The 12,144-nt window shown below is 39.2% G+C and overlaps 1 protein-coding gene across 7 annotated transcripts in view; it reads right to left on the reverse strand.

Annotated features, from left to right (window-relative positions):
* Nucleotides 1–12,144, reverse strand: part of SNAP91 (synaptosome associated protein 91) — a 64,092-nt gene that overhangs the window by 38,702 nt on the left and 13,246 nt on the right. For all 7 annotated transcript variants that reach the window (XM_064412555.1, XM_064412560.1, XM_064412557.1 and 4 more), the window contains exons 3-6: nt 6,029–6,171; nt 4,895–4,970; nt 2,718–2,820; nt 1,100–1,193 (exon numbers count right to left, since the gene is read on the reverse strand). In XM_064412555.1, coding sequence (XP_064268625.1) covers nt 1,100–1,193; nt 2,718–2,820; nt 4,895–4,970; nt 6,029–6,171 — 416 coding nt within the window. The remainder of the gene's footprint in view (nt 1–1,099; nt 1,194–2,717; nt 2,821–4,894; nt 4,971–6,028; nt 6,172–12,144) is intronic.

The following is a 12,144-nucleotide window of genomic DNA, read 5'->3' on the forward strand; positions in this document are numbered from 1 at the left end:
ACCAGCATTCATAACATGATAAATATATTGTACACACTTATTTCTATGAACAGTCTAGATTAAACATTAGCCAATTAGTTCACAGCTGAAAACCAGATTATGATTTTGAGGAACCCAAACAATGAACATGTGGTATTTTAATGGGGTTTTTCCTCCCTGCAAAAGAAGTTGGTTGCCAAGAAACAGAAAATAATGTTCAGTCTCCTTGCTTTGTCCATTTCTTCCCCCTCATCTTCACTGTTGCAGAAGATGAAACTCCAAGTTCCCTCTCTACAAAACTAAAAGTGCATTCTTTACATTTCATGCTTATGGGCAAGGACCATCTTTGGCCATGATACCTCAGTGGGACACTGCAAAGGGGATTTTCTGGCCCTCACTGAGGGATAATTAGTAAGCATTACCTACAAGGTGAAAGGTGTTCATTATAGTGCATCATTTATAAGTTACTGCCTCTCAGGTTTCCTGCTTTCAGGATGACCCAAGAGTCCCTTTTTTCCCAGCCTGATGGTCAAAGAAAGACTCGGGATTCTTCAGCTCTGGTTCACAAGGTTGTTTATTATCTATTACCTAAAATATTTTCTCTCAGACCCGCAGAGGTCTGATCAGCAGGTCTGTCAGGGGCACATTGCCCGCCCCTGGGCTGGTGTCTACATTTTATACTACAAGTTACATGTACTTTATTTATCATTATTTTCCAATACCTATTGCCTATGTCAGACTGTCTACTTCTACTCTAGACCAACCTAAATGTGCCACCATCACCAAGAAGATGGAGGCTAGGAAGAAGGAAGAAGAATAGGACAACACCCAGATCCCTCCATCTTGCCTCCTAGACCCCCTATAGTAAAATCCCCAAAACTCCACTTTTCACCTGGTGATTAATTCATTATTACTCTACTTAAACTTCTGTGACTTGTAATTTTTCATATAAAGTTGATAATTTGGTAATGGGTTAAGATCAAAAGCCCAAGTGTCTTTGGCTTCCTGCCAGGACTCCCCAGCCCCCTGACAGGGGCACATGTCACCCAGGGCACCCAGAGGGGTGTCCTGGGTTCTGACAACTGCCCGGTGTTAACACTGTGTCAGTTTCAATACATACATCAAATTCAAGTAGTGCATCAATTTGTTCCTGTAATATTGGCATACTCTTCAGCAGTTTTTCAGGAGCCATTGTTCTCATTACACCTTCAGCTCTGCAAGAGGGAATACAGATTAGAAGCCATGCTGTTTCCTTTCTCTCTTTCCCCAAACTGATCTGTTGTCCAGAATTTATTCTTGAAACACCCATAACTCATTTCAAACCATTTCAAAACCACAGTCTGATTCTCCTGCTTCTCATGTCATCTGGTATAAAAAATCCTTTATCCAGCCACCCTTCCTGACAGCAAATGAGGAAAGGTTTTTTGTTAGATTGATGAATGCAAGAGATTGATCTCATTATGGAAAGATGACACTGGGAGCTTAAATGACTAACTAGAAATCCTGCCATAGAAGTACTGAGCGAACTGATAAATTTGTGCACAAAGTTTGTTACGAATAACTAACAACAGCTCATTGCTGACATGTCCAGGGATGTGTAACATTCCTTAAGTGTCATCCATAGTCTTATGGCAGTCATCAAGCACGGCCATTTTTATCTCTGATTATGACAAACCTGCACAACCATCATTATGTATTGTCCTGTTCTGGCTGCAGACACATATATAATATAAGAGCAGGCACAGAAAGCCTTTCCAGGAATTTAGAGCAAGGTGGGAACAGTAGGATCCCCAGCAGCCCAAACTTAACTTTATTTAACATCAAGTGTTCAAGAGTGAACTTGTATGGCCCCCACTAAGGGAATGGCTTCCACTACACAGCAAAGATGCCATGGTAGACCCTAGACTTCCTGGCTGTTTGAGAAGCAGGAGAGAACAGCCTGGTAGTGATGATTGTATTAACAATTCAGAATTCCAAGCTGTAGAATGCACCAAAACTGCCAGAAGGATCCTATATGCAATTCATGATTAGCAGGAGCATCTTTAGTATGCACTCCATTAAGCTGCACCTTCAGGGGGTGTTAAGCCACTTGCTGTGTCAACTGTGCTTCAAGAGAGCATCTAGAGATCTTAAAAGTCCCAGTTAGAGACCAGAAAAATATCCTCATAAATACCAACACACTACCGGGTTAACTTTTTTTAACACAGTTCTTGTGGGAAATAAAGCCAGAAGTTTACAACCTTGTTCTGTTCAGTTTACAACTGTTTGCTCTGTTGCCTGCTAAGAACTTCAGGCATTCACTTCAGGCTTTGTTTGCAATCAGCCATCTCTCTCAGGGAAAGTGTCTGGAGAGTAATGAAACATCCTAAACATAGCTTCAGAGTGTTTCCTTCTCCAAATCCTAAACACAGTCTCAATGCAGCAAAGTTTAATTAGGGTAAGATTTAAACCTAGCACTAAAAGCTCCCAGTGTCACAAGGCACCGTACTTTGGTCTTCAATATTTGTAAGACTGCCCAGTCTTTCCTCTCTTCTTTGGGCAATTTTTAACCAATTACAAGTACTTTAAAAATCAGGTTTTTCATTGTAGCTACACAAAGCATGTAACAACAAAGTTACTGACAAACTAAAACCATGTAACAACAAAGTTACTGACAAACTAAAACTAAGTTTAATGCCACAAATAAGAATTTAATGAGTCAGACAACTTATTAATTTACATATCTAAATTTTGCTTACCCTTTCTTCACTCTTGCAAAGTCAAATGCCATTTGTCTGTAGGAAAATGCTTTTTCATTCAGGTATCTACTATAACGCCTTATAAAGGTGGACATGTCATAACCTGCAAAAAACAGTTTCACATTTTACATTTCATTTTCATGCTTGTCAGAAGTTCTTTAGTAAACGATAACATAAAGCCAACAGATTATGTGATTTCTATTACACTGTGCAATTTCACATACACAACAGGTATCACAAGGTATCTTCAAGCTTCTGAAGAAAAATCAGTAGTGGTACACCAAAAAAATCTACCACTGTCCTCTGTTTCTAACAGATTCATGCAACTCACCAGTGGCATGGCTCCAGGGCAAACATGCTAGAAGCCCCCACATAGTTATGGGGTAAAATTACTTGGTGGCCAAATAGTTACCCCTCTGTTAACAGGGAAAAATATCAATTTAACAAAAAGTTTTCACTGAACAGGTACATGACTTCCAGGACAAAGCTCAAGTTCGACTTAAACACTCCCGATGTTTCATGCATGTTAGCCACTCTGACTCTTACATGGACCTTCAAAATCCCCGACTTGGTTTACCAGAACAAATAAATCATAATGACATCCACAGAGATTACTGCTATCCTTGAACTGTTACACCAGAAATACTCAAGGCACATAATATTGTACAAGGGGTCTCTAACTTCAGTGACTTTCAAGCTATGACACTTGAACAGTTAGTATTGCAGCCTATCCTCCAAAGTTTCTTCCTCTAAGCCACAGAAATGTGTGCAGAAGGTATCTTCCTCTTCAATTTAGGCCCCTTTTTGCTACCTTTCTAAAAATCCACACCCCTCAGTTTAGTCACTGACTATATTTTCCCTTAATATCTACCATCATTAAGCATCCCTGCCAATTCAAGCATAACACTACCAAATCTGATGCCTCATTATCTATGATACACTGTGTATTATCTATGGAATGGCAATCTAAGTTTAAAGCAGGTAGTGAAGAACACGAATGTATGCATTTAACAGAATTAATTGTTGCTAAACACCAGTGTCTTTGAGCATATATACACACACATATCATGTTTAGCTTAGGTTAACACACTCAGTATTTGTTTAGCTTTGTTCCTTCTGTCACCATATCTAAAAGATGCTAAAGTTTTTTGGTGTCACATGTCTACACCAAGAGATGAAATAATGTGGCATTGCTTTGAATTTGTCCCTAATTGCATTGCCATCTTATTGTAAAGGTTTCATACCTTCTCAGTGATATCTCATGGGCAGCTCCTCACAGCACTGACTTCTTCTCAGCGCAGCCAACAAACTCCATCTAACTTTCTCACCAGCCAACCTGCTCTTTTACAATATCACCCTAATTGGATACAGCTGTGGCCCATTAAGGGTAGGCTTGTTCTTTAGTCTTGCTAATTAGCACAGCTGTAACTCCTTAGGGGTGAGATTACCTTCACCACTATCTCTATTCTCCTACATTCCACCCATCCACATAATTGTAGCATGTCTGTAGTCTGCATACAATTTACAAATATTCTCTGACAGCTGAAGAATTATATTTTCCCTCTTTTCTGGTAGAGCTACCATGAAACAAGCTTTTCCTCCATTAATTGAGGGCACAGGAAAATTCTCTAATAATTCCAGAGGGAAAAGTAGAAAAGCAGGCTTTGTAAAATTCAGAGGGAAAGAGTTCTTAATTTCTGCCTAGACTTTCTAAATTCATTACTCAAATCAAATCAAAATCAACCAGTTATTTTGGTGCCAACAGCCCTACCATTTGGAAGTTAGAGACAATGCCTAAAAAGCACAATGTCCCCAAGAAACCAAACTACTTTTTAAGACTGAATAAACCCCAAAAAACTAAATGGAAAGTTACCCATTTCAATTTTTAACACCCACAAGAGTTAAGAAGACAGCTGACCCAGCCTAGATTTCAACCAGCACTTAAAGGATTTGTACAGCTTCACTTTTTCAGTAAAAACATTGCAGGAGATGAGAAATACTGTTCTGAAGTTGCTCAGCAGTCTCATTTGTCCTCCATGTGTGTATTTATTAAGTACTTATAAAAAGGCTTCAGCAGCACATTTTTATCTTATTTATATTTTATGAATTAAGGAGCAAATTTAACAATAGTATCTTATATAAAATCTTGTTAAGATTATATACATAAAATGGCTTACCATGAGATCCACTTTTGTCCAGAAAATTGCTGAGATTGAACAATGTGTTTCTAGATGCCAGGTACTGAATAAATCTCTGCAAGACAAAGTAATTTTTCTTATCACAGCCTGTATCTGAAGGCTTTGTACCTTCTAACAGCAAGATTACCAGTCTATTTTCAGCATACAGCATGAAACCACTGATTTTTTGTCTTAGCCTGCAGTACCTTCCCCAAAACATTTTGTCCATTCAGATTAACTACTTTTAGTCAGAATCTCTAGTAAGTATTCTACTGCACATATAGAAAATAGATTATGCATAAAACAAAAAATATATTGCAAAAGGAGCAATAAAAATGTTTAATTCTCAGGGATTTGAGGGAGCTCAATATTTATGTGCTTGCAAAGCACACATCCAGGCTAGCCCCAGACTTCTCAGTCCAGCAGACCTCAGTTTCAGCCAAGCTGAGGGCCTGATTTAATAACAACCAAAGCCCCTCATCAAATACAGGGACTAACAGCCTGAAACAGTTAGAGAAATCAGGTGAGAACATTGACCAAAACTTGGAATGGAAAAACAGGAGTAAGAATTTACACTGTGAGAAGTTCATTGCATGAAAACACTTTATACACAGCCAGGAAGGAATTGTTTCACAGTCGTACTGAAGTTCTTTAAATGTGCTGTCTCTTTTTATGCAAACATACCTGTCTATACAGGTCAATAAAAAGCAAGGATAACTTGATCGAAAAGGCTATCAAGCTAAATTCACAGCTCTAGGAAGATTTTAATATCCCATGCAGAGACAGCAACTATTTGGATGGCCGTTTACAAATGCCAAAACATCAAATCTGACCTCAGTCAAAAAAATCCCAGGTAGTATTTAATCCTGTGTAGCTGTTTTCAGATTCAGTTCATAAACTGTCAGCATCCTGGCACAGGCTGCATCTTGGTCTTATGTTATGGCTTTGTAAATGGAAAGACAGATAAACATACACTCTGCTGCTAACAGTAAGTTTTATCTTCATCAAGAATCATTCTTGCCTTTTGTTCCCAGGTCCTTTCTGGTTCAGACGAGGTACCACTGCACTACTAACACTTTTGGCTTGGAGTGTGTTCAGTGCCAACGTGGCCTTGAGAGAGCTGTTCACACTTACCTCATTGCCATGGACCATGAGATGATGTGTGGTGACTAAGGCTTTGAACACGACCACCCAGCTACTATTCGTTGCTCGCTCAAAAAGCGTATCAGCCATCTGAGGGATATTCACGTTGGTTTCATTAGTTGCTTGGATCAAGTCTGTAGGAGAGACAAAAGGAAGGTGTTAGGTGCTACAAGTACAATAAAAAGTTTGCAGCATGGCCAAGTTCTCAGACCACCAGGCTGCAGGCCATGGTTATGACAAACAGGAAGTTCAGTGCTTACATCCCACGATCAAAAAAAAGAAACCAAAACAACAACAAAAAACCCAAATTGAGATTATATTAGTACATGCTGGTAGCAGCAGTGGTCTAACTCTTTCATCCAACAACAGTTTTCCAACAGTTCTGTCCCGTCTATGACCAACCATTTCTCCATCTTTATCCCAGATGAAGTTAGGGTGCACAACATTGTATGACTTCACTGCTTGCAGGTTTTTAAGTTAATTGGTGCAGTTCATTACCTCTGGGTTAGAGAAATAAGTACTATTGAATTTTTCAACTACAGGTAACATATCAAGCACACTGAATCCAGTCACATCAGCAAAAAGAGGCATCACCAGAAACAGATACTCTGTCAGGCTGTTTTAATCAGCAAGCTCCAGCACACCTCCTAAAGCTTCTACAGACCCAGAAAGCAGAAGAGTGCATTCAGGCATGCATTAAGACCCCTTCAACAGCGAGAAAGAACACAAGGAATGACACTGGTTTATACTGAAGCAACTGCAGCTTACATAGAAGAAGTAAGACATTAAACTGTCTCAGGGAAAAATGATAGCATACAGCTTGGTGTCTTGTACATTAAGAATAAGTAAACTGGCACAGAAGAGTGCATGAAATTAAGGTAAGCAGTTAAATCATGAACAGTGGGGCAGCAAGATTTCCATTATCCTCTATATTCCACAGGATCTGTGATTCACTACATCCCCTGTTATCTACCGACTCCAGTTAGCAGCCAGCAATTACCTTCCACAAGCTATCACCTATTTTTGAGACACAGCTGGAAACTGCACACTGCAACTGCATGCCCAAAACCTCTGTGATGCCAGACACAGCCCTAGCAAGACTCAAGGAGGCAACTTCATGCAGCACAAAGAGCACAAAACACAGATCTAACTGTAGGGCTGAGGCTTAAAATTGGAAGACCTAAGCAAAAAAAAAAAAATAAATTAAAGTTTAATTACTAGACTAAGTATTATCTGAAATTAAAATACTCATCTTTTACTTTCCCTCAGAGGAATCATTGTTAATGATTTCTTCCCTATCTCACACTAGAAATTTTCCTCCAACTGTTCAAGTCAGTCACAACAGATATTCTACCTCAAAATCATACAGGATATTTTGCAACTACTCCTTGCACATCTAAACTAAGTGAGTCTACAGGACTCCAATTCACTTGGGCAGTAGGGTCACCACTTGGCAGAGTTCCTTTCCTTCCCCTACACAATCCCAAGCAACGGAGAGCATAAATGTTGCTAAGAGTGGAAAGTCAAGGCTCAGAATTCAACTACTGATTCTGCCTTTGCATGACAGGAAAAGTTCAGAGAACAAATCTGTCTAAATAGATCAGTGAGTCACATCAGCAACTGAGACCCACCTGGTGTGTACAGAAATCCACACTGCTACACCAGAAGCATTTAAAAGTTCAGGTTTTGGTTGGCTGGTTTGTGTCTTTTTTTGAATTCCTGGCATGTAATCTTTATGGGTTTTTTACCTTCTATTACAAAGACTTTGTTTATTTGAGATCCAACAGATCTCTAGCACAGAGTCACAAGCTTGGGAAAACCATAGTGCTTGCCTGCATATGAAATTGTCTATTGTATGGGCATAAAATCTGCAAGTTGTCCTCAGTTTCAGACCAGGGGAATGATTTTCTGGGATGATACAGGAGACAAAAATTATGTGATCCATTTGCCAAGTTTGAACTGAAAATGTATGTTGTCATGGCATTTTGTTGTCTTGGTTATGGAAGATGGGTTTGAAGTTTTTTGCAGAACACCTTCTGAAATGTGCTTACTTCTATAACCTCAGTAATACTACCCTTGAAGGAGGCAGTTCTGCAGACAAAGTATTATAATAGCAAAGCCATACTATTGAATGACAGCAGCTCAAGATCACAGAGCTCCAAGAATTCTCCTTGATCCTGTGGTACAAACAGGCCAATGATCTTTTATTCTGTACTGCTGATTAATGCATTACAGAAGACAGTGGTTTGTAAAAGCCTAGAAGCAAGTCACAAGTGGCTTACTCACTGTTTACCCCGCTCCAAGATTTTACTGCAGGTGACAGCATTTGTCTTATTCATATAAGGAAATGCATCAAATTTGTCAGCTTTCTGTCTTGGGCTTCAGTATGTAGATTTCTGTGAAAGAGCAATGCTATAAATTGTGTATTCCATGGGTGCACTTTAGATAATGAAACCTCAGAGGAGTCCATCCACAGAAATGCTGGCAATGGAGACAACAAGGCACTGCTATATGATGCCACAGCACTGCTTCTGAAGTCACTCAGTCATTTCTGTCTCCTCTCCAAACTGCTGGAGGGTACAGCATCTCAGTCTGCAGCTCTGAATGTTTTAGGACATGAGTAATTATAGTGTGCAAAATAGAGAGGCATGATTAAAATTAAGTCTACTACTTTCAGTGCACAGAAAAGAATTAAACCATGCATGAAGATGTCGCTTGTCATCTGAGGCCTGAAAAAGGAGATTGGGGGTGGGGGAATAATTCTTGCAGAGCTGTTTCCTATTTAGTCACACCACAAAGATAAGGTATTCAAATTTCTTGGATTTCTTTTCCCAGTATCACAGAGTCTCAGCTTAACCAGCAACCATCAGCATCTGGAAAGAAGCACCAGCACAGCTAACTTTAAGAAACTGAGCAGCAGAGTTTGGTGGCTAAGCTAAATTTAAAATAAGAGTTGGAAAAATTAATTTTACTTTAATGTGGTAAGAAAGAACAGATATAAGGAAAAATAAATCATATGCAGGGAAAAAAATCTAGAAACCACATTTTCAAAATATACAGATTCAGACATTTACTGGGTGGACAAGAGGCAATAAAGATTAGTCTTCCAAGGAAGTCACAGGTACATTTGCTAATACAAAATAGGTAATATTAAAAAGTCACAGATGAAGAACAACCCAACAGAAACCATATGAAGCAAACTTGCAAAGTTGATTCCATTTGGGGCACTCACAAGTAGGGCAAACAAGGATTAAAGGTACCTTCCTGAAGAAGTTTCTGCTACTGCAGGCACCCAGTACACTGACAGCTAATCCCCAAACCCAGACACTGAGCTCAAATACAAATTACAAACAGAGTCAGAAATCAGAATCATACTGCAATAGCAGCAAGTTTTCTACCACAAATTTCACAGAAGTGAAGTAATTGGAGAATGAAGACCTATACATGCTTTATTTGAATCTACTTGTTTACTGTGGGACTAAATCACAATTGCCAAATCACAATATGTGATTTCTCATACTTCCTCTCTTCAAATTTTCATAGTTGCTATTTTAAAGACTTCTCTAATTAAAGATACTTTTAAAAATTATAATTTTACTTCAATATACTTTTTCTAGTTAAGCTCTGAGATGGAAAATCAATGTAATAGAAGAAAAAGTTAACAATTCTCTGACACTGTAACTTAAATCTAAACAGCAGTCTTTAAGCTCTTGGACAGGCCAATTTTTTCACCCTGACTTAAGACAGCTGCAACTTAATCATACTCTAGGTTTGCTTCTCTTCACTAATTAACACCTCCATTAATAAAAAGACAAACCTGCCACAGAGAGCAAGAATGGCAGAGGGTTCAGAGCCCACTAAAGGATGGGACTAGCTTTAGTGTTTGTTAAGCTCAAGGTAAAAAAAAAAGGAAGAATGTTTCAAAGGTTTCAGAATTTCAGACTCTTTCTGTCTCATTAAAAACTAGTTTCTAGTTGTTTGGTTTTATTTCCTTAATGGGAGAGATTATACAATACTTTAAAGAAACTCTTAGTCCTTTACCTTTCCAGATGGTATTCTGGATCTGGGCTGTGTTTTTTTCCTGTTTTGTTTTGGCCCCCCTGCTTCGCCCCCTCCCCCCAAAATTCTCTAATAAGCAGACCTGGGATTTCCCAGTTCATGATTAATTATTCACAATTTACATTTCAGTATGCAGAGAAACAGCAGCAGAGCACAAGACCTCTCTGCTCAGAGAAGTAGCAGTGCCAACTTAAGAGCAGCTGTCATTCCAGACTGAATTAACACACAAGCTGCCTCAGCATCTGAGCTATGTCATACATTCAGTTCCTAAACTTTGCAAAATCTCTCCAGAACTAATCCCCTTACAGACCTTCCTACTACTCAAATGCTACAATAGTCTTCTGGAGTTTTGGTTTTTTTTTTTTCTCACTTATAAGTATTTAAATAATGCCTTTAACCTATTAAAAGGAAATGCAGGATTGTTCCAAATCCAAGCTAGTCAAGAACAGAAAGAAGCAGGACAGAGTAAGAGTTTACAGGCCTCAACTAAGAAAGTTAAGTAGGCAAGTAGGAGTAGAGTCCTTCCCCTGCAAGACAGAACTGTATTAGGAAGCTACGGGAGCCCTGTGCTAACCAATGCAAGAGCAGAACTTCCCTGTCTACAGAAACCTGACCACAAAGAAGAATCAGAAAGCAGAACAAAGTTACCAGTTTCTTCTTCTACAAAAATTGCTCATAAGAGCATCAGCTAATTTGAATACTGTTGGCTTTTTATCAGGCAGCTCCATAAAAAAGAGTTTGGAATTAATTTGTGAGGTTATAATTTATTATTTTTTATTTTCTCTTCCAGTTCACCTTGTCTTACACAAATTCACATCTTGATCTGGCTTGTAACAATAACCCCAACAGCAGTGCATGCTGTCTCCTCCTTCCTCCCCAGAAGTCTTCCTCAAGGGTTGCTGGATCTCACCTTGGTGCCAGCAAGCCTACCTTTTATCAAAGTCCAGCATCTTTCAGATATTGTCTTGGAACTTCCACGCCTATGCCAACTCAACAAACCTGAACACAATCTTCCACTGAGCATGTGCTCTCCAGGTATTTTAGACTCCCAATAATGCAGCTGTAGCTCTTGGGGGTGCTACCTCCTCCCTCCAGCCTTACTCCAAATACTCCTACTCCCAAAATAAATCTCAGACTCGCGTGAGGACAAATACTTGCTGCAGATCCTGAAGTTTGAGAAGTCATGACAATCAGTCTTTGAACCACACAACAGCACCCCACACCAAGACAAGCTTTTATGTACTATTTCTTCCTCCCTGCCTACTCACAGGCATATCATACTCCCCAAAATATTAAGTGTTTTGCAGAACCTATCAATCACATGAAGGGTCATTTACAGGGTAACTGACTGAGTACTAGCAAATTTCTCTTGAAGCATCCTCCAATTTCTCAACCTGTGATTTTAATTAGCCTTAGAATCATCTCACTACTCCTTTTTAAATACAACAGTGTACCACTTGCTATATCATTATACACCTCTTTTGAAACAAAGTGAAAAATCTACTGCCCATACACACTGCTGGATTTTATTCCGACATACTTCCGTGTGGTTTGCACCCCTCCTTAACCAACATATCAAGGCAAGATATCTAGCTTTAAGTCATCTGCAAAATCACCCTGGCTCACTAGCAGTGTTACATCAGTTATGCTGCACTTAATTATTTACATGTATGGCTTTTCCTCCTGAGAGGTTCAGGTTCAGCTCTCTTGGAAACAGGAAATAAAAGCCAACCATCAGATGGTCTTCTACTGGATCTAAAAGGGTGCTACTTCAGCAGCTGTCTCTAACTACTAATAATGGGGAGAAAGTGTGATTACACTGTGTTAAAAAAAATTGATATTGCTTAAAGCAATTCCTTCAAGTTTCATGAACTATGAATATTTTTTACATAAAAGTTCTCAGAACTTAGAGCTCCACTGCCTCTGTGCACTGGGCAGAACAGTGTGCACCACCTTTAATGTTTACTTTGGAGTTCTCTCAAGGAGAGTAGCAGAACTGACATTCAGGTCAGCTGCAGAAGCTCAGACTCTTGTGAGGACAAGTACTT

Source organism: Passer domesticus, chromosome 3 (genome assembly GCF_036417665.1).
Source record: "Passer domesticus isolate bPasDom1 chromosome 3, bPasDom1.hap1, whole genome shotgun sequence".
Lineage (NCBI taxonomy): Eukaryota > Metazoa > Chordata > Aves > Passeriformes > Passeridae > Passer > Passer domesticus.